Source organism: Oncorhynchus gorbuscha, linkage group LG16 (assembly GCF_021184085.1).
Source record: "Oncorhynchus gorbuscha isolate QuinsamMale2020 ecotype Even-year linkage group LG16, OgorEven_v1.0, whole genome shotgun sequence".
Taxonomy (NCBI): domain Eukaryota; kingdom Metazoa; phylum Chordata; class Actinopteri; order Salmoniformes; family Salmonidae; genus Oncorhynchus; species Oncorhynchus gorbuscha.
In genome coordinates this window covers 49259520-49282680 of record NC_060188.1, presented here as the reverse complement: position 1 = coordinate 49282680, position 23161 = coordinate 49259520, and the positions used below count along the sequence as shown (strand labels likewise).

At 40.9% G+C, this 23161-nt stretch overlaps 1 protein-coding gene across 3 annotated transcripts; it reads right to left on the bottom strand.

Annotated features, from left to right (window-relative positions):
• Positions 1 to 961: 961 nt before the first annotated feature.
• On the bottom strand, positions 962 to 14964 carry alkbh6 (alkB homolog 6). 3 transcript variants are annotated; one of them, XM_046307226.1, is made up of 6 exons: positions 14749 to 14964; positions 10743 to 10811; positions 10576 to 10636; positions 10330 to 10481; positions 7857 to 7955; positions 962 to 1810 (listed from the first exon to the last, which is right to left on the bottom strand). In XM_046307226.1, the coding sequence occupies exons 1-6, from the start codon at positions 14770 to 14772 to the stop codon at positions 1538 to 1540; spliced, it is 678 nt and encodes a 225-aa protein (XP_046163182.1). In that variant the 5' UTR covers positions 14773 to 14964; the 3' UTR covers positions 962 to 1537. The 3 variants fall into 3 exon arrangements, with proteins under 3 accessions (XP_046163182.1, XP_046163181.1, XP_046163183.1); XM_046307225.1 differs by lacking the exon at positions 14749 to 14964 and adding an exon at positions 12197 to 12525; XM_046307227.1 differs by lacking the exons at positions 10576 to 10636; positions 14749 to 14964.
• Positions 14965 to 23161: the final 8197 nt, after the last annotated feature.

Below are 23161 nucleotides of genomic sequence, written 5' to 3'. Positions count from 1 at the left end.
GTTCTCTCCTAGACTCATGGACAAAGTTTGGCGTGTAGCACAAGGCAACCAGTCCATCCAGTATGCATAATAATACAGTCCACACTCAAAAGGCAATTACTAGAATTGGTTTAATTTTGAAGTGTAGGCTAGACCAATTACATCTGAAATCAGTTTTGTTTTATGTTTTTCTGCCGTGCATAATATGTGGTAGGCTATATATTGTATAACGGCACAATCATTTTAATTAGTCTTTTAAACCTTTTTAGCCTTGCATATGCGTAAGCTCGAATATGTGTATGTATGCTATGAATTAATCATCACCTTAGAAAGTGCTGTCCATTTCATTGTGTTGGGCTTTGAAACGACGACCATGTTTTCCACTCAGTTTCAACCTGTTGTTGAAATTCTTAATCATCACACTGAGGTGAGTTTTAAAAGCACAATACTGTTTTGAAGATAAGTGTTTGTGATTTTCAACTGCATTTGCAGATGTCAGAGTGGTTAGAAGGACAATAGAGCCCTGAGTACCAGGCCATTGGTGACCTGAAGGTCATTAGCAATTTGGGTACTACCAACCAGGGCCTAAAACAAACTTTTCTGTATACCAGCCACTGTGGCAGGTATAAATATTATTATTTTTAAATCTACTAGCCACTCACATTTTTGACCAGACAAAATATAGCTTTGCATAATTACACACAAAAAAACTATGAGCATGCTTAGTAATGTTTCTAAAACAAATGTATTACTAGTAAGAATGTCTGTGACCTTTGAACCAAAATAACAGAAAATAATTCTGCTGCCCATTTAAGGTTACCTTGGTAACAGGGCCACTCAAGTCATGTGTGCCTGTGAGAATCTCACTAGTAGAATCCGACAATGTCTGTTTTTGCTAGCAGTGGAAGTAAACTCCAACATTAAAAAGAAACCTTGTTTGTGAACAAAACAATGTCAAAAGCCAAGAAAAACAGGGACCGTCTCACTGTAGTCAAATTGAGTAAATTAGACCAACTTTTATTCCTGTGCGCATTGCTTCTAAAAACAAACCTTTTAGCACTTCACACATGGTGCTCATAGCCCCCTAGACAGGCAGCATTGCTGTGCGAGGTGGGATAGCTATAACGTCAGGATTCAGATTTCATTGTGCATTACCAGATATAAAACAAAATGGCATTTATTTTGGTATAAATCACAACTGGCACTTGTGCCCATACTAGACTATTTTTATGAAATGCTCACACTGTAGAGCCCTGAGTATTACCACCTGCCAACGTGGCTAGTGAATTACACATTTAAGGCCCTGCTACCAACGCATGTCCAGAACACAGAGGAGATTACCGTGACCGTTGTCATGTGGATCTTTACTGCAGCCATGACTAATGACTTCCGGTGTGGCGGTAATATATCCACTGCAACAACCCTACCCGTTTGAAATTTGGGACATCCCAAGGATCCCATTTAAACTTTTCCTTGGCAGACAATGAATGACATAATCAAGTCAGTCTGTATCATGGTGTCAATTTTTTCCCAAGTCCTCAAATGTCACTTCCTCTTGTCATTTCCTGCCCAGGAGCAGATTGGCCCTCATGACAATGGGCACATGACGCACGGTGAGGGACACCCTGGTGCCTCGGGTTAATGTGGCCCCTGGCAGGACCCCGGTAGTGAGCAGGTTGGCCACCCTTTCAGTGAGAGAGTCGTGGTGCGTCCCCTGGATGCCGTGGAGGAGGCGCTCGTACATGTCGTCCTGGAGGATGAGGAGGCTCCGCGGCCGCACCAGCAGAGACAGGAGGTAGCGGCTCTCCTCAGTCTGTGGCACCTCATCCAGCTGGGGATGAAGTGAGTGACAAGACGTTAGTAAACAAGTTCCACCAATTCGGTGCCTTTTGAGAAGTGTAACTTATTTTGAGTAGTGTAAATTATTATAATAAATCACCTCATAACATTGTCAAGAAGAGCACATGTTCAACTTCATAAAAACAAGTTCCCTTTTTAAGATGTTAAATAAACTATAGTAAGAGTCTATTGAGTGCCAAATAAAGTAACAGGGTTGACAATTTATTCTTAAAAATCAGCCATTAATCCCTTTATGACATGGGGACTAGAATCTTGTTGTGTGCAACAGCGAGTGGAAATTGAACGCGCTCTTCACCCCCAAACATGTCATTGTTAAAACATTTCTAGCCTGTCTATCCATGGATAGATAACAGGGTTGATGTGTTGTGCTCGAACCGCTCAGTTTTCCAATACAAAACACAAGAAACTGTCCAAAAAGAGAACCAGCTCACCTGCTTTTACTCAATTTTTTATTTAACCTTTATTTAACTAGGCAAGTCAGTTAAGAAAAATATATTATTTTCAATGAAGGAACCGTGTGTTAACTGCCTTGGAAATAAGCAAACAGGAAACCACTCACCGAGAGGCGGCGCTCCTAGTGGCCGGAGACTAATGCATGGAAACTTAAATCAGTTCAACCTCATTTCTATCAACATGTTAAATGTGCAACCAGAGGGGAAAAAAAAGTCTAGTTCACCTGTACTCCACACACAGAGAAGCGTACAAAGCTCTCCCTCCATTTGGTAAATCCGACCACAACCCTATCCTCCTGATTCCTGCTTACAAGCAAAAATTAAAGCAGGAATCACCAGTGACTCGGTCTATAAAAAAGTGTTCGATGAAGCAGATGCTAAACTACAAGACTGTTTTGCTTCCACAGACTGGAACATATTCCGGGATTCTTCCGATTGCATTGAGTACACCACAAATGTCACTGGCTGTATCAATAAGTGCATCGAGGAAGTCCTCCCCACAGTGACTGTACATACCCCAACCAGAAGCCATGGATTATAGGCAAAATTAGCACTGAGCTAAAGGGTAGAGCTGCTGCTTTCAAGGAGCGGGACTCTAACCCGGAAGATTATAAGAAATCCTGCTATGCTCTGCGACGAACCATATACAGGCAAAGCGTCAATACAGGGCTAAGATTGATTCATACTACACCGGCTCCGACGCTCATCTTATGTGGCAGGGCTTGCAAACGATTACAGACTACAAAGGGAAGCACAGCCACGAGCTGCCCAGTGACACGAGCTTAATCACTTCTATGCTCGCTTCGAGGCAAGCAACACTGAGGCATGCATGAAAGCATCAGCTGTTCCCAGACGACTGTGTGATCACGCTCTCCGAAGCCGACGTGAATAAGACCTTTAAACAAGTCAACATTCACAAGGCTGCGGAGACAGACGGATTACCAGGACGTGTGCTGACCAACTGGCAGGTATCTTCACTGACATTTTCAACATGTCCCGAATTGAGTCTGTAATACCAACATGTTTCAACCACCATAGTCCCTGTGCCCAAGAACACGAAGGCAACCTGTCTAAATGACTACAGTCCCATAGCACTCAAGTCGTTAGCCATGAAGTGCATTGAAAGGCTGATAATGGCTCACAACACCATTATCCCAGAAACCTTAGACCCACTCCAATTTGCATACCGCCCAAACAGATCCACAGATGATGCAATCTCTATTGCACTCCACACTGCCCCTTTCCATCTGGACAAAAGGAACACTTATGTGAGAATGCTATTCATTGACTACAACTCAGCGTTCAACACCATAGTACCCTCAAAGATCTTCACTAAGCTAAGGATCCTGAGACTAAACACCTCCCTCTGCAACTGGATCCTGGACTTCCTGACGGGTCACCCCCAGGTGTTGAGGGTAGGTAGCAACACATCTGCCACGCTGACCCTCAACACTGGAACCCCCAGGGGTGTGTGCTCAGTCCTCTCCTGTACTCCCTGTTCACCCACGACTGCATGGCCAGGCACGACTCCAACACCATCATTAAGTTTGCAGATGACACAACAGTGGTAGCCCTGATCACCGATAACGATGGAGACAGCCTATAGGGAGGTGGTCAGAGACCTGGTCGGGTGGTGCCAGAATAACAACCTAACCCTCAACGTAACCAAGACTAAGGAGATGATTGTGGACTACAGGAAAAGGAGGACCAAGTACGCCTCCATTCTTATCGACGGGGCTGTAGCGGAGCAGGTTGAGAGCTTCAAGTTCCTTGGTGTCCACATCACCAACAAACTAGAATGGTCCAAACACACCAAAACAGTCGTGAAGAGGGCATGATAAAGCCTATTCCCCCTCAGGAAACTAAAAAGATTTGGCATGGGTCCTGAGATCCTCAAAAGGTTCTACAGCTGCAACATCGAGAACATCCTGACCGGTTGCATCACTGCCTGGTATGGCAAATGCTCAGCCTCCGACCGCAAGGCACTACAGAGGGTAGTGCTATTGGCCCAGTATACAACTGCCTGCCATCCAGGACCTCTACACCAGGCGGTGTCAGAGGAAGGCCCTAAAAATTGTCAAAGAAAGCAGCCAGTCATAGACTGTTCTCTCTACTACCGCATGGCAAGCGGTGCCGGAGTGCCAAGTCTAGGACAAAAAGTAATCTCAACCGTTTTTATCCCCAAGCCATAAGACCCCATGAATAGGTATTCAAATTGCTACCCGATGTATTTGTATTGTGTGTTCCCCCCAATCCCTCTTTTAAGGTGATGCGACTCTCTGCTTATCATATATGCATAGTCACTTTAACTATACATTCATGTACATACTACCTCAATTGGCCCGACCAACCAGTGTTCCCACACATTGGATAACCGGGTTATCTGCATTGTGTCCCACCACCCAACAACCCCTCTTTTCTGCTACTGCTAGTCTCTGTTCATCATGTATGCATAGCCACTTTAACCATATCTACATGTACATACTACCTCAATCAGCCCTCAATCAGCCCGTGCTTCTACACCTGCATTGCTTGCTGTTTGGGGTTTTAGGCTGGGTTTCTGTACAGCAATTTGAGATATCAGCTGATGTACGAAGGGCTATATAAATAAATTTGATTTGAAGTAATCGGTGTCTGTGTGTAGCCTCGTTACTTTTATAGCCTCACTACTGTTATTTTTCACTGTCGTTTCACTGTTGTTTTTATTTCTTTACTTACCCGATGTTCACCTAATACCTTTTTTGCACTATTTGTTAGAGCCTGTAAGTAAGCATTTCACTCTAAGGTCTACACCTGTTGTATTCGGCGCACGTGACAAATAAACTTTGATTTGACTTGATTGTTCAGGGGCAGAACGACAGATCTTTTTACCTTGTCAAGCTTTCGGTTACTAGTCCAACGCTATAACCACTAAGCTACCTGCCACTCCTATATGATGAGCATTACATTTTGACAGTTTCTGTTGAATTTCTTTCCCAAAAGGAAGAATTTCACCATATTAAAACAAGAGTTCAGTTCACGTAACAGGGTTGACCTTAAAGATAGATGCCTCACAAGTCCTCAACTGGCAGCTTCATTAAATAATACCCGCAAAACACCAGTCTCAACGTCAACAGTGAAGAAGCGACTCTGCGATGCTGGCCTTCGAGGTCCTGGGCAGTTCCTGGATGGGAGACCAGATGCTGCTGGAAGTGGTGTTGGAGGGCCAGTAGGAGGCACCTTTTCCTCTGGTCTAAAACAATATCCCAATACCACAGGGCACTGCCGGTGATAACCAGTGTTAACCCCGGTGTCCTGGCTAAATTCCCAATCTGGCCCTCAAAAAACCATCACGGTCACCTAATAATCCCCAGTTTACAATTGGCTCATTCATCCCCCTCCTCTCCCCTGTAACTATTCCCCAGGTCGTTGCTGCAAATGAGAACATGTTCTCAGTCAACTTACCTGGTAAAATAACGGATTAATAAAATATATATATATTTTTTTAAAGAATGATGGAGTCCACTGTGTTCTTGAATGATGCAGACATTTTTTGTACCCTTCCCCAGATCTGTGCCTCAACACAATCCTGTCTCGGAGCTCGTTTGATCTCATGGCTTGGATTTTGCTCCGACATGCACAGTCAACTGTGCGACCTTATTAGAGGTCGACCAATTAATCGGAATGGACGATTAATTAGGGCTGATTTTAAGTTCATAACAAATCGGTAATCATAATTTTTTAGACACCGATCATGGCCGATTACATTGCACTCCACGAGGAGACTGCGTGGCAGGCTGACTACCAGTTACGTGAGTGCAGCAAGGAGCCAAGGTAAGTTGCTTGCTAGAATTAAATGTATCTTATAAAAAGAATCCAACTAAACATGGTTGATGATATTACTAGGGTAACTAGCTTGTCCTGCGTTGCATATAATCAATGCGCTGCCTGTTAATTTATCATTGAATCACAGCCTACTTCACCAAACAGGTGATTTAACAAGCACATTCGCAGAAAAAAAGCACTGTCGTTGCACCAATGTGTACCTAACCATAAACATCAACGCCTTTCTTCAAATCAATTCACAAGTATATATTTTTAAACCTGCATATTTAGTTAATATTACCTGCTAACATGAATTTATTTTAACAAGGGAAATTGTGTCACTTCTCTTGCGTTCTGTGCAAGCTGTCAGGCTATATGCAACAGTTTGGGCCGCCTGGCTCGTTGTGAACTGTCAGAAGACTATTTCTTCCTAACAAAGACAGTCAACTTCGTCAAACGGGGGATGATTTAACAAAAGCGCATTTGCAAAAAAAGCACAATTGCTGCACGTATGTACCTATCCATAAACATCAATGCCTTTTTAAAATCAATACACAGAAGGATATTTTTTAAACCTGCATATTTAGTTAAAATAAATTCATGTTAGCGGGCAATATTAAGCTAGGGAAATTGTGTCACTTCTCATGCGTTCATTGCACGCAGAGTCAGGGTATATGCAACAGTTTGGGCCGCCTGGCTCGTTGCGAACCAATTTGCCAGAATTTTACATAATTATGACATAACATGGAAGGTTGTGCAATGTAATAGCAATATTTAGACTGATGGATGCAACCCGTCAATAAAGTACGGAACGGTTCCATATTTCACTGAAAGAATAAACATTTTGTTTTCAAAATGATAGTTTCCAGATTTGACCATATTAATGACCTAAGGCTCGTATTTCTGTGAGTTATTATATTATAATTAAGTCTTTGATTTAATAGAGCAGTCTGACTAAGCGGTGGTAGGCAGCAGCAGCAGACTCGTAAGCATTGATTCAAACAGCACTTTCCTGCGTATGCCAGCAGCTCTTCGCAATGCTTCAAGCATTGCGCTGTTTATGACTTCAAGCCTATCAACTCCCGAGATTAGGCTGGCAATACTAAAGTACGTATTAGAACATCCAATAGTCTAATATGAAATACAAATGGTATAGAGAGAAATAGTCCTATAATAACTACAACCTAAAACTTCTTAGCTGGGAATATTGAAGACTCATGTTAAAAGGAACCACCAGCTTTCATGTTCTCATGTTCTGAGCAAGGAACTTAAGCATTAGTTTTTTTACATGGCACATATTGCACTTCTACTTTCTTCCCCAACACTTTGTTTTTGCATTATTTAAACCAAATTTAACATGTTTCATTATTTATTTCAAACAAAATTTATTGTGTTTATTGTGTTGAACAATCATAATTGGTCGACCTCTAGACCTTATATAGACAGGTGTGTGCCTTTCCAAATCATGTCCAATGAATTGAATTTATCACAGGTGGACTCCAATCAAGTTGCAGAAACATCTCAAGGATGACCAATGGAAACAGGATGCAACTGAGCTGATTATTTGTATTTAGTCCATTTTAGAAGGTTGTAACGTAACAAAATGTGGAAAAAGTCAAGGGGTCCAAATACTTTCCGAATGCACTGCATCTGTATATTGCGCGTGTGAAATGTGCTCCATAGATGAATTATTATTACATGTTAGCATCTATTCACATATTTATTAATGAGAGCAGACACAGTGCTGTGTTAGGAGCTTACCTCCTGGGCGCTGATGGGCCTGTAGAAGTCCAGCAATGTGTGGGAGCCCAGGCTAATGGTTGTCACTGTGGGATGGTACAGAGGCCCGTCCTCATGGGGCTGTGACAACACACACACAACCAACCCCCCTGCAGTAAGCAGTAGCCAAATCACCACCTACCAGGTGCTGATCATATATAGTACCAGTGAAAAGTTTGGAAACACCTACTCACTCAAAGGGTTTGATTTATTTTCACTATTTTCTACATTGTAAAATAATAGTGAAGAAATACAAACTATTAACTAACACATAGAATCATGTAGTAATCAAAAAAAGTGTTAAACAAAACTAAATGTATTTTATAGTCGAGATTTGTCAAAGTAGTCACCCTTTGCCTTGACAGCCTTGCACACGCTTGGCATTCTCTCAACCAGCTTCATGAGGTACTCACCTGGAATGCATTTCAATTAACAGGTGTGCCTTGTTAAAAGTTAATTTGTGGAATTTCTTTCCTGCTTACTGCGTTTGAGCAAATCAGTTGTTAACCTCTTTAAGCTAGGGGGCACTATTTTTATGTTTGGAAAAATAACGTTCCCAAAAGGAGCAGGTTTCTGGGAGCGGAAGAATTGATTCAAGGCATAATGTTAAGACAAGGGTATGGTGGCATGTGAATACAGTAGAGGTAAACCTAGGCATTGAGTGATGAGAGGGGTTTTGTCTCTAGAGACATCATTTAAACCAAATGAGGTCACCACGTGTGGGAGGTGGAACAAAAAGTCTAGCTAAGGCATATTTAGCAGGGCTGGAGGCTCTACAGTGAAATAAGACCATCGCTAACCAAAACAGCAATGGACAAGGCATATTGACCCTTAGGGAGAGGCATGCGTAGCCGAGTGATCATAGGGTCCAGTGAAAAGCTAGGCGAGGCCAGCAATTCAGACAGCTAGCGGGCCGGGGCTAGCAGGTAGGGAGGGCTTCAGGGGACGTCGCGACTGAGGAGCCTGTTGAAACCCCCTCGGGCGGATTACGTCAGTAGGATCTTGATGGATCGGCGGGGCTCCGTGTCGGCAGTAAAAGGGTTCCAGGCCAATTGGCAAAATAGGTATTGTAGCCCAAGAAGTTGCTGATGGACCTCTTCAGCTAGCTGGGAGATGGGCCTAGCTCGAGGCTATCTCCAGGGTAACTGGTGCTTGCTTCGGGACAGAGACGTTAGCCAGGAGTAGCCTCTCGGATAGCAGCTTGCTAGCTGCGATGAGCCAGGTGAAAATGTTCAGAGCTTACGGTAGGAATCCGGAGATGTAGTAGAGAAAAAGCAGTCCGATATGCTCTGGGTTGAATAGCGCTGTGCAGATTGGCAGGAATTGACCGGGCTGAGGTTAGCTGATAACCGCTAGCAGTGGCTAACTGACTACTAGCTAGTTAGCTTCTGTTGGGGGTTCCGGTTCTAAAGCATATAACATTTCAGATCCATACCACATTGGTATTGGGTGAGGAGAGTATGTTGAAATTGAGGTTAAAAATATATATATGGATTCTGATGATAGACACATCTCAACATCAACTTTTCAGAGGAGACTGCGTGAATCAGGCCTTGATGGTTGAATTGCTGCAAAGAAACAACAACTAAAGGACACCAACAAGAACAAGAGACTTGCTTGGGCCAAGAAAGAGGAAATCTGTCCTTTGATCTGTTGAGTCTAAATTTGAGATTTTTGGTTCCAACCACTGTGTCTTTGTGAGAGTAGGTGAACGGATGCTCTCCACATGTGTGGTTCCCACCGTGACGCATGGGGGAGGTGGTGTGATGGTGCTTTGCTGGTGACATGGATTTATTTAGAATTCAAGGCACAGTTAACCAGCACAGCTACCACAGCATAATGTAGTGATACGCCATCCCATCTGGTTTGTGCTTAGTGGGACTAACATTTGTTTTTCAACAGGACAATGACCTAAAACACACCTCCAGACTGTGTAAGGGCAATTTGACCATGGAGAGTGATGTAGTGCTGCATCATATGACCTGGCCTCAACCCAATTGAGATGGTTATGGTTTGGGATGAGTAGGAACGCAGAGTGAAGGAAAAGCAGGCAACAACCGCTCAGCATATGTGAGAACTCCTTTAAGACGTTTGGAAAAGCATTGAATGTCAAGAGTGTTCAAAGCTGTCATCAAGGCAAAGGGTGGCTACTTTGAAGAATCTAAGATATATTTTGATTTGTTTAATACTTTTTTGGTCACTTCTTGATTCCATATGTGTTATTTCATAGTTTGAAGTCTTCACTATTATTCTACAATGTATAAAATTGTAAAAATAAAGTAGGTATCCAAACTTTTGACTGGTAATGTACAAAATGAACAATGACACAAAAGCAGAGAAGAACCACACCCGATGGAATGTATTGAACGCTTATTTTCACACACACACAAACGTGCACAAGAATATTGGTGTTATCACACAGTGCTAATGACTGAAGCTGATGTGAGGACCATACCATTATTCCCTCCCCTGGCTTGTATTCATTCACCAGCACATGATTGGCAGTCTTCCCAGCAAATGCACCAAGAGCAGATATTCTCTCGCAGTACTTCAGGAGCCAATCAGGAAGCTTCTCTCCAAGCATCCCTTTCGGACGAGGCAGCCCACCTGTATTAAGTACATAGGCGTAAGAATAGCATTTCACCCAGCAGTCATATCATTCCCAGTTCACCTCACATTCAGTTATAAATCACTGACATACCCCAGTTCTGGAGCCTTCTGTTGGATAACTGTGTCCATTTAGTTTTTGGTGCCTTATACACCTGGAACAGCATTAGAATAAAGGCATTTCATGATGTCATGTCTAGTTGATGTTATACCTAAACATGTGTAGTGCATCTGTCACCCCCTTCCTTTGTATTCCATTACCTGTTGTAATAGTTGAGACTCCTCATCCTCTGTTATGAAATCTGGAATGTAGTAAACCGTTGGTGGAGCCTAAAAATGAAAATATATCCATACTCAGATTAATATCCATTGCACATTTAACCTTTTCATATAATGTATGCCTGCCTAGAGCTAGACTAGTTAGTAGCAAAGATATGATAATGATATGATAATGTTTTCCCTTTCATCTGTGCTAGCATAAGATGCAAGCTAGTAAAATAATGACCAAGTAGCTAAATCTATTAGCATCCTATCTAGCGAGATAGCATTTTTTACACTGAACAATTTTTAAAACACATGTTAAATGTTTCATGAGCTGAAATAAAAATCCCTGGAATTTTCAATACCCACAAAAGCATATTTCTCTCAAAGTTTGTGCATACATTTGTTTACATCCCTATTAGTTAGCATTTTTCCAATGCCAAGATAATCCGTCCACCTGAGAGGTGTGGCATGTCAAAATGATTAAACAGCAAGATTATTACACAGGTGCACCTTGTCCTGGGGACAATGAGAGGTCACTTTAAATTGTACAGTTTCGTCACATGACACATATGTCAAGTTGAGGGAGCATGCAATTTGCATGGTGATTGCAGGAATGTCCACCAGAGCTGGTGCCAGAAAGAACTGGATGTGAATTTCTCTACCATAAACTGCCTCTGTCATTTTATGGAATTTGGCAGTATGTCCACCTGGCCTCACAACCACAGACCGCGTGTAACCACGCCAGCCATATGAACAAGAACTCAAAATATTTGAAATTGTGTTTATTTTTGTTCAGTTTGTTAAAATTCAGAGAAGCTCAACCTCAACTTGCTCTCGAAAACACAACCGTTTTCAGCCAATAGCTTTGCCCACAACAATCCTTACCCTGTGTTTTAACGTTTAGAAACGTCAATATTCACCGCTTGTGATATGGCTTTAGAAACTGATCTTTCATCGGCGACAAAGAATCATTCAAAATGAAAAAATATATATACTTTTGCACAGATCTATACAGCTCTATGGGTGCCTCAATCTGTCGAAACTACATTTCGAGTTATGCTCACACACAGGTGTTTAGAGGATGCTAGATAATAGCTAATTAGCACAGGTGGTAGGTAGCCTCTTGTCTTCCGTAAACAACCGCAGTAACATGGATATGGCGTATGGGAACACTGCATTAAGGTGTGTATCAACGTAAAACAATTGTATTGTTATTTCTCGGTGATACGAAAGATAAGGTTTCTGGAAGCGTAAGCACCTTAACGCAAGCGACGCGTCTTAATGTTCAGATTGAGCATCGGTCTTATAAAACTCCCCGTAAAGAACACGCCTTCTCCCAACGAATTGTGTAACGTTAATGTAATAGAGTCATGCGCAAGGGCTAACCCTCAACTAGCTGACAAACACCGACACCAGATGTATACGAGAGGGGTGGTAAAAGCTTTTCTTACGTCTTTCACGACATATCGTTCCAAATCCTCAAAAATACTGCATGGGTGTTCCATATCTACTCGTGAAAGTTGACATGGAATGCCTGCTAAACGTAGCTGTGATAGTTGGAAGGCGCTAAATTAGCAGCTTGCTAGCTAGCCAGTAACCAAACGTACACCTATACCAGCCTTTTCCCTGAATATAAAAATACTTAACCGTAGCTACTATGAACACAAAACAAAGTCATGTGATATGACAAACAATATGCATCGATAGCTAATTGTTATCGAAGCACTTCTCCTGATACATTTATTAGAATCTTCTTCGAAACCTTGAACATTTGACTAGAATCCACATGTAGTGCAATACTGCCACCTACTGCACTGGAGTATATCGCAAAGCAGAGGGCCCTTGGTTCACTCAGAGATGCGGTCATTTCTGTCTAGCTCCCGCCCATCTTTTCTTTTGATTGGTGGATACTTACATTATAAAGCCTGAGAAGCCCGTGTTTGGAGGATATATTATGGCACGGGTGTTGTTAGGCCTAAAACGAAGTCGAGGGCGGGCAAACCGTGCCAATATATCCTCCAAACACTGGCTTCGAGACCATTATCACTTTTATTCAACGTGTTACCAACACATGATTGACATATTTTCACATTTTTGTTGTTGATTTTATTCATTCTATTTCATACTTCCACAAGATATAGTCCCGACACAAATCTAGAGTTGTTTCACGAGACGCTTGGTCGTTCCTTCTATCGGTTTGGTTGCCAAGAGACGCGTCCCTGTCAGTCGTTTTGTTCTGTATCAATGGACGAAACCCAGTTCTTTCTAAATGTCCCATTGTCATACTGGCTGGCAACGTTCTAATCCCTTACTTCCTAGCTAGACAACCACGGCTAATTTACAGTCACGTCAAACAGTGCAGACAGAATAACAACAGTAGCTGCATTTGTTTAAACTGTATTGTAGTGACATTTGTTTGGATACAGCCATAACAATGAGCTAATGAGGCACGATTTTGCCTGGCATAGAAAATGTGCTCACTTTTAACAGACAGCAAGGTTTGTACAATTCTCTGCTGTTGAAAACTAAATGTGATTCTAAAATAAATGTGAGATAATGTGTAGATCAAGTGTATAACTTCCCTGCCTGGGTTGATGAGACAGTGGATTGCGTGGTCAAATGGAACAGAGTAAATAGGCATTTCATGTCATAGATTTAGCGGGTGGTAATTTGTGGAATAGACACTGGTTGAAACACGGTTTTAACCAATCAGCATTCAGGATTAGACCCACTCTTTGTATAACTCTCATTATAAACTGGGTGGTTGAAGCCCTGAATTTTTGTTGCCTGACAGCCATGGTATATCAGATCGTATACCACATTTATTTTTACTGCTCTAATTACGTTGGTAACCAGTTTATAGTTTATAATAGCAATAAAGCACGGCTAAGGGCTGTGTCCAGGCACTCCGCATTGCCTTAAGAACAGCCCATAGCCGTGGTATATTGGCCATATACCACACATCTTCAGGCCTTATTGCTTAATTATTGTAATCCTTTTTTGAATATTGACGTCAATCGTTTGTATTCAATGGAGAGAGATGATATGCTAATAGCTTCACATCCTGAATATGCAGAGCCATCTCGAGACAACTTCAATATGTGTTTTTTTTCTCAAAGTTTCCGGGCTGTCATGTGTCCTACTTATCAGTACACTCGTAACAATTTAAGCATTACGAAAATTATATTTTATCAAAGAAACCTCACATTCGTTTTTTTGTTGAACAAATTCGACTCTCTCATTGACCTTCATACAAAAACTCCTTGCTTGTGGGTGAAACAATGCCACCTGCTGGGGGGAGAAATGTTTTCAGCCGTGTTGGGCCTCGCTCTGCTGGTACTCAAACTAGTGGTTCCGTGTAATACTGTAGTCTGTTTTAGGCTGTTACCTACCTACGAGACTACAGTGTTTAAAAAAATCTCATTATTGATTTGTCTGAAACTGACCAAACTAACATAATGTGCAACACACACACATCATATATTGAGAATCTTACATAGCTAGTTCATATTAAACAATCCAAATGATTGAATAAATTCAAGACTAGTTTGGATGTATAAAGACAATTAGGGATCATATTATGATACTTTACAGTATCTGTACAGTAGTTCATGTTTTAATCATTTTTATAAGACTTGGTATATTATGAAGAACCATGTAAATGTATTACAAAGGCTCTGCAGAGATATCTAATCATTCAATCCCACTCCAGCGAGATTCACTCCATGAAATATAGGTTTCCATGGTTACATTAGGAGCTATGTTAAGGGGTGCCTCAATGCCTCTTGATTCTGCAGTAGTCTCCACCTTTATTTTTCATTCACCATGTTGCAAGACAGTGCCATTTTAGGAATAGGGCTGTGCTGCAGTTCTAGTGTATGAAACCACACCAATAGGGGAACTAAGTATTTTTTTGCAACAGCATTGACCTGAGTCACCTTGCTGTGGGTTTCAAACGTTGTGATTTATTGAATAAAAAAATATCAGCACAGCTCGCACTTACCTGGTCATCCTGATGGGGGTGCATTGCAGATCTGGAGTTGTTCAGGAGTTGCCAGGGCTACAGATTTAATCCTTGCAAGAGCATCCCCAGTGTGACATATTGTTCTTGGTACAACCTGTTACCTTGACAACATGATTTGATCATTCTACTCCACCACTACCTTTTCCCACAGAGGGGATCAAATGTTTTCACAAAGCCGGATAAGACTGAGGTTTGCCGGGAATGTCTTGAAATATATGGTACCACCACACTTGCTTCCAGGGTTTTTTCTGGGTCAAAATGGGGCTTAGGTGGTGGGCGTGGCGGAGGCTTGCCCAGTGGTGTGTCGCTAACCGCAAATTGTAGAGGCAACCTTGTTGGCCATAGTGACAGGATTTAGCTGTTTTAAAGCTAATTTACTGCAATTCTTAACATTTTGCCATGGCTTATGCTATCTGAGTCTCAAATATTATAAGAAATCAATGGAGGCCCATGGCATGTCAAAAATACTCCTGAATGCATAATAATTGGAATTATTTATTTCGGTGTTTTTTTGTTCTCTTTTCTGTGTACTTTTTATATTTTCTTTACAATCCGAACATTTTCTTAAAGTTTATGTATGTATATATACACACACTGAGTGTACAACAAATTATGAACACCTTCCTAATATTGAGTTGCACCACCTTTTGCCCTCAGAACAGCCTCAATTCATCAGGGTTGACTCCAATGCTTCCTGCAGTTGTGTCAAGTTGGCTGGATGTCCTTCGGGTGGTGGACCATTCTTGAGACACACAGGAAACTGTTAAGTGAGAAAAACTCAACAGCATTGCAGTTCTTGACACACTCAAAACAGTGCACCTAGCACCCCGTTCAAAGGCACTTACATATGTTGTCTTGTCCAATTACCCTATGAATGGCACATACACAATCCATGTCTCAATTATCTCAAGGCTTAAAAATCTTCTTTAACCTGTCTCCTTCCCTTCATCTACACTGATTGAAGTGGATTTAACAAGTGCCATCAATAAGGGGTCATAGCTTTCACCTGGATTCACCTGGTTCAGGTCTGGAGATTGGGCTGGCCATGACAGGGTCTTGATCTGGTGGTCCTCCATACATACCTTGATTGACCTGGCCGTGTGGCATGGAACATTGCCCTGCTGGAAAAAACAATCCTCAGAGTTGGAGAACATTGTCAGAGCAGAAGGAAGCAAGTTTTCTTCCAGGACAACCTTGTTCATGGCTTGATTCAGGCGTCCTTCACAAGACAAATCTGCCCTATTCCAGCCTTACTGAAGCACCCCCAGATCATCACCGATCCTCCAGCAAATTTCACAGTGGGTGCGAGACACTGCGGCTTGTTGGCCTCTCCAGGTCTTGCACTCACTGTGAAATTTGGTGGAGGATCGGCCATCGATTGCTTGGCCCAATCTCGTGACCTGAACCCCATTGAAAACCTCTGGAATGTGATCAAGAGGCAGATGGATGGTCACAAGCCATAAAATAAATCCGAGCTACTTAAATTTTTACGCCGGATGTTGCATAAAGTCACCAAACATCAATGTGAAAGACTGGTGGAGAGCATGCCAAGACGCATGAAAGCTGTGATTTGAAAATCAGGGTTCTTCCACCAAATATTGATTTCTGAACTCTTCCGAAGCCATGCTGGTTAAGTGTGCCTTGAATTCTAAATAAATCACTGACAGCGTCACATGCAAAGCATCCCCACCCATCATATCTCCTCCTCCATGCTTCATGGTGGGATCCACACATGCTGAGATCATCCGTTCACCTACTCTGCATCTCACAAAGACAAGACACTTCTTATTGGTCCTTTAGTAGTGGTTTCTTTGCAGCAATTCGTCCATGAAGGCCTGATTCACGCAGTGTCCTCTGAACAGTTGATGTTGAGATGTGTCTGTTAGTTGAACTCTGTGAAACATTTATTTGAGCTGCAATCTGAGGTGCAGTTAACTCTAATGAACTTATCCCCTGCAGCAGAGGTAACTCTGGATGTTCCTTTCCTGTGGCTGTCTTCATGAGAGCCAGTTTCATCACAGCGCTTGATGGTTTTTGTGACTGCACTTGAAGAAACTTTCAAAGTTCTTGAAATTTTACGGTTTGATTGACCTTAATGTAATTTTACAGAATCATGTCTGAATGTAATGACGGACAGTCATTTTTCTTTGCTTATTTGAGCTGTTCTCGCCATAATATGGACTTGATCTTTTACCAAATAGGGCTATCTTCTGTATACCACCCCTACTTTGTCACAACACAACTGGTTGGTTCAAATGCATTTAGAAGGCACACCTGTTCATTGAAATGCATTCCAGATGACTACCTCATGAAGCTGGTTGAGAGAATTCCAAGAGTGTGCAAAGCTGTCGTCAAGGCAAAGGTTGACTACTTTGAACATTCTCAAATATAACATATTTTGATTTGTTGAACATGTTTTTGGTTATTACATGATTCCATGTGTTATTTCAGTTTTGATGTCTTCACTATTATTATACAATGTAAAAAATAGTAAAAATAAAGAAAAACCCTGGAATGAGTAGGTGTGTCCGAAGTTTTGACTGGTACTGTATATATATACAGTGGAGCAAAAAAGTATTTAGTCAGCCACCAATTGTGCAAGTTCTCCCACTCAAAAAGATGAGGCCTGTAATTTTCATCATAGGTACACTTCAACTATGACAGACAAAATGAGAAAGAAAATCCACAAAATCACATTGTAGGATTTTTAATGAATTTATTTGCATATTATGGTGGAAAATAAGTATTTGGTCACCTACAAACAAGCAAGATTTCTGGCTCTCACAGACCTGTAACTTCTTCTTTAAGAATTCTAGAATGTGATTTTCTGCATTTTTTTTCTCATTTTGTCTGTCATAGTTGAAGTGTACCTATGATGAAAATTACAGGCCTCTCATCTTTTTAAGTGGGAGAACTTGCACAATTGGTGGCTGACTAAATACTTTTTTTGCCCCACTATATATATATTTTACTGTTTGGACATAGGCGGTCCGAAAAAACACTTAAACGGCCTGCCCAAGACTTTTCTATGAAGAAAAAAACCCGTCTTCCTTTACCATTGTGCGGTGTAGGGTGGGGAGTTGGTGAGACCTTATCCTTGATATTATGCACAAAGCACAGATGAGAATAGATTACATTTATTGTTGAATGTATACGCTCAGCCAGATATTGCTGTATTGGTTTTGCCGGCTATTTGCTAGTCTTCACACATGGTGAACCCATCTGTTGGCGCGTCTGTTTCAGTGTTTCTGTTATCACTACCATCCCATGTTACTGAATTACTTTCCAATAACACCCTAAACAAATGCTTAATTTACTCAGAGAAACCCATATCTGTTAATAATGTAACTTCAGAGATTGTAACGTTTCTGTGTGTCATCCAAAGTCGCCGGAACAGCCAATATCTTTCATTCATGAGGTTGCTCAGCCACCTGTCTGTATACACTCATTGGGTCTCTAAATGAGAACATTCAAAGGGTAGGAGAAACCAAGCAGATTCACATGGTAGGCCTACTGTGGGTGTATTGCAGTGTTGAGAGCCCTTAAACTGTTTTAACCTCTCTCATTCCACAGAAATATGAAACATATATTATTATAACTTCCTTAGATTCATATATTTCGCAGTGGCGGAGACATGGTTGAGCAGCATCCCATATCCTCACCTCTGGAATGTACTCCCCGCCATCTACCTCAAGGCACCTCAGACTCTAGGCTCTATCAAATCTGGCCTCAAAACGCACCTAAAGTGCCTTGCAAAAGTATTCAAGCCCCAGTGGATTTCTTCACCTTTCATTATGTCGCAAAGTTGGATTAAAATGTATTTAGTTGTAATTGTCTGTCAACAATCTACACAAAATACTCTGTAATGTCAGCGGAAGGAAAATTCTTTAAAATATATATTTAAATAACTCAAATATAATCATTGCCTATATATTCAGCCGCTTTGTTTAGGCAAGCCTAAATAAGTTCAGGATAAAAATGTGGCTTAACAAATTACACAATAAGTTATATGGACTCACTCTGTGTGAAATAATAGGGGTTGACATGATTTTTTTAACCACTAACCGTTTTGCTGTCCCCCATACCTACAAGATCTGTAAGGTCCCCGAGTCAATTATTGAATTTCAAGCACAGATTCAACTTTCGATACCACAACGGTCCTCCGATACCATGACGGCCCTCAAGGAACTACACTGGACTTTGTGGAAACTGGAAACTACATATCCTGAGGCCGCATTTATTGGAGCTGGGGATTTAAACAAAGCAAATTTGATGAAAAGAAAAACTACAAGCATTTCACTACACCCACATTAACATCTGCTAAATATGTGTATGCGACCAATAAAATGTTATTTACATAGACCAGGGAACTTTTAAAATGCTTCATAAAGAAGGGTAGTGATTGGTAGATGGGTAACAGTAACACATCAGACATTGAATATCTCTTGAAGCATGGTCAAGTTAATAATTATGCTGTAGATTACATATATGAAACCACCAGATGCATCAAAGATACAGTCGTCCTTGTGAACTGAGCTGCAGGAAAGAAATTAAACTTCCATGAGGGTGATTGGTGATTTTAAAACAGTGACAGAGTTCAGTGTCCGTGATGGTTGAAAACTGAGGATGGATCAACAGCCTTGTAGTGACTCCACAATAATGACCTAAATGACAGTGAAAAGAAGAATACAATATACATAATAAAAATATTCCAAAACTTGTATCTTGTATGCAACAAGGCCCTAAAGTAATACTGCAAAGGGATACACTTTTTGGCCTAAATGCAAAGCCTTCTGTTTGTGACAAATCCCAAACGTCACTGAGTAAACACAGATATGATGCAGCCACCACCATGCTTGAAAATAAAGAGGCAGTTTGACATCGACAAATACTAGGTAGTTTTTCAGGATAAAAACATATGGCAAAAATCCTAGAGGAAAACCTGCTTCAGTCTGCTTTACACCAGAAACTGGGAGAGGAATTCACCTTTGAACGGGACGACAACAACCTACAACACAAGGCCAAATCTACACTGGAGTTGCTTACCAATAAGACAGTGAACATTCCTGAGTGGCCAATTTAGATTTTGAATTGAAAATCTATGGCAAGACTTGAAAATGTTGAGCCATGATCCCCAATCACCTTTGGCAGCGATTACGGAGTCCTTCTGGGTAAGTCTCTAAAAGCTTTCCACACCTGGATTGTGCAACATTTGCCCATTATTGTTTTCAAAATTCTTCAAACTGTGTCAAATTGGTTGTTGATCATTGCTAGACAACCATTTTCGGGTCATGCTGTAGATTTAAGTCAAAACTGTAACTCAGCATTTATTGCTTTCTTGGTAAGCAACTCCAGTGTAGATTTGGCCCTGTGTATTAGATTATTGTCCTGCTGAAATGTGAATTCATCTCCCAGTGTCTGTTGGGAAGCAGACTGAACCAGGTTTTCCTGTAGGATTTTGTCTGTGCTTAGCTCCAATAGGTTTCTTTTTTTATCCTGAAAAACTCCCCAGTCCTTAACGATTACAAGCATACCTATAATATAATGCAGCCACCACTATGCTTGAAATATGGAGAGTGGTACTCGGTAATGTGTTGCAATGGATTTGCCCCCAAAATAACACTTTCTATTCAGAACAAAAAGTGAATTGCTTTGGCTGATTTTTTTTGCAGTATTACTTTAGTGCTTTGTTGAAAACAGGATGCATGTTTTGGAACATTTTTTATTCTGTCCAGGCTTCCTTCTTTTCACTATGTCAATTGGATTATTATTGTGGAGTAACTACAATGTTGTTGATCCATCCTCTGTTGTCTCCTATCACATCCATTAAACTCCGTAGCTGTTTTAAAGTCACCATTGGCCTCATGGTGAAATCCCTGAGCAGTTTCTTTCCTCTCTGGCAACTGAGTTAGGAATGACACCTGTATCTTTGTCGTGACTGGGTGTATTGATACACCATAAAAATAATAATATCACCATTCTCAAAGGGATATTCAATGTGTGCTTTTTTCTACCCAATTACCAAAAGGTGCCCTTCTTTGCAAGGCATTGAAAAACCTCCCTGTCTTTATGGTTGAATCTGTTTTTTAAATTCACTGCTCGACTGATGGACCTTACAGGTAATTGTGTGGGTACAAAGATGAGGAAGTCATTCAATAATAATGTTCAACACTATTATTGCACACAGAGTGAGTCCATGCAATTTATGTGACTTGTTAAGCAAATGTTTACTCCTGAACTTATTTAGGCTTGCCATAACATAGGGATTTAATACTTATTGACTCAAGACATTTCAGTGTTTCCTTTTTAATTAGTTATGTAACATTTCTAAAAACATCATTCCACTTTGACATTATGGGGTATTGTGTGTAGGCCAGTGACACAACATCTAAATGTAATTTAAAAAATGCACACTGTAACACAACAAAATGTGGAAAAAGTAAAGGGGTGTGAATACTTTCTAAAGGCACTGTAGATCAAGGTAACTTCAACAGGTTCTGGCCTATTTGAAGAACTTCACAAAACAGATACAGGTGTAGCATATACATTTTACCAGTTTCTTACAGCAGGAAAATAATCCTGCATCAATTGAAAATGTGAACTATTGTGTGGATTATAATTAATGGACATGTTTAGTTAGGGCAAATCAAGTCTGCCATTTTGAAGTGGAAATGACTAACTTTAGAAGTCTTTTCAAACCTTGAATACACTACAAGTGTGCATTTCCTGCTGTGCAGGGAATTTCCTGCAACAACAGGGTGATCAAATTAAGATCTCAGCTATATCTGTAATGCTCCAACATTCTGCCCACACACCACTGTACTAGAACTACCCACTGGGCACACAATGGTTGAATCAACATTGTTTCCACATAATTTCATTGAAATAGACATTGAATAGATGTCTGTGCCAGGTAGACACTAATTAGCTTAGACGCTCACTTTGGCTTTCACCAAGACCTTGAACAACGATTAGGAACATGCACAATAAAACCACAGTTATGATTTGGAGATATAGAGTGGCTCAGCGTTTAAAGGCACTGCATCACAGTGCCAGAGTCATCACTACAGACCCTGGTTAGATTCCAGGCTGTTTCACAACCGCCGTGATTGGGAGTCCCATAGGGCGGAGCGCAATTGGCCCAATGTCGTCCAGGTTAGGGTTTGCTTGGGGTAGGCCGTCATTGTAAATAAGAATTTGTTTCCTAACTGACTTGCCTAGTTAACTTCTTAAGGTATAGGGGGCAGCATTTTCACTTTTGGATAAATAGCGTGCCCAATTTCAACTTCCTGCTACTCGTGCCAAGCATATAAGATATGCACATTATTAGTAGATTTGGATAGAAAACACTCTGAAGTTTCTAAATCTGTTTGAATCATGTCTGTGAGTATAACAGAACTTATGTAGCAGGCAAAACCCAGAGGACTAACCGTTCAGATTTTTTTTTAGGTCTCTGTCTGTTCATTGAGTTCTCATTGGCAAACAATATTTCTTAGGAACTTGTTTTCAGTTCCTACTGCTTCCACTGGATGTCACCAGTCTTTGGAATTTGGTTGAGGTTATTCCTTTGTGCAATGAAGAAGTCCGGCCATCTAGGCAATGGGTAACACTGTTGAGAGTTGCGTTAGACTTGAAAAGTAGCGTTAGTTTCCTCTCGTCCTCTATTGAAAACAGATAGACCCGTCGTCAATTTGATCGATTATTAACTTTTAAAAATACCTAAAGTTGTATTACAAAAGTAGTTTGAAATATTTTGGCAAAGTTTAAAGGCAACTTTTTAAATATTTTGTAGTGACGTTGCGCATTTTGGAAGCTTTTTTTTCTGGATCAAACGGGCCAAATAAATTGACATTTTGGATATATATGGACGGAATTAATCGAACAAAAGAACCAATTGTGATGTTTATGGGACATATTGGAGTGCCAACAAAAGAAGCTCATCAAAGGTAAGGCATGTTTTATATTTTATTTTTGCGTTTTGTGTAGCGCCTGCAGGGTTGAAAAATGCTACCCTCTTTGTTCACTGTTGTGCTATCATCAGATAATAGCTTCTTATGCTTTCGCCGAAAAGCCTCTTTAAAATCTGACATGTTGGCTGGATTCACAACGAGTGTAACTTTAATTGAGTATCTTACATGTGTGATTTAATGAAAGTTTGATTTTTATATCATTTTATTTTATTTGCCACGCTGCATTTTCCCTGTCTTTTGCCCAAGTGGAACGCAAGCGTCCCCTATACCATAAGTAGTCATTAAATAAAGGTTAAATAGAAATATGTCCATTTTTCATGATCTACTTCATAAGCGAAGCTTCAGCACTCCATTTAGAAAACAAACATGTCGGTGAGCATATTGCATGCAGTTTTATCAACTCGAGACCTTTCACTCCAATG

Excerpts from the sequence above, each read along its gene's own strand:
- alkbh6 (XM_046307225.1), bottom strand. The coding sequence starts at position 12,250 with ATGGAACACCCATGCAGTATTTTTGAGGATTTGGAACGATATGTCGTG. Across the intron at positions 10,637-10,742 it reads AGTCTCAACTATTACAACAG|GTGTATAAGGCACCAAAAAC; the intron begins GTAATGGAATAC and ends ATGCTGTTCCAG. Across the intron at positions 10,482-10,575 it reads CAGAAGGCTCCAGAACTGGG|GTGGGCTGCCTCGTCCGAAA; the intron begins GTATGTCAGTGA and ends TACTTAATACAG.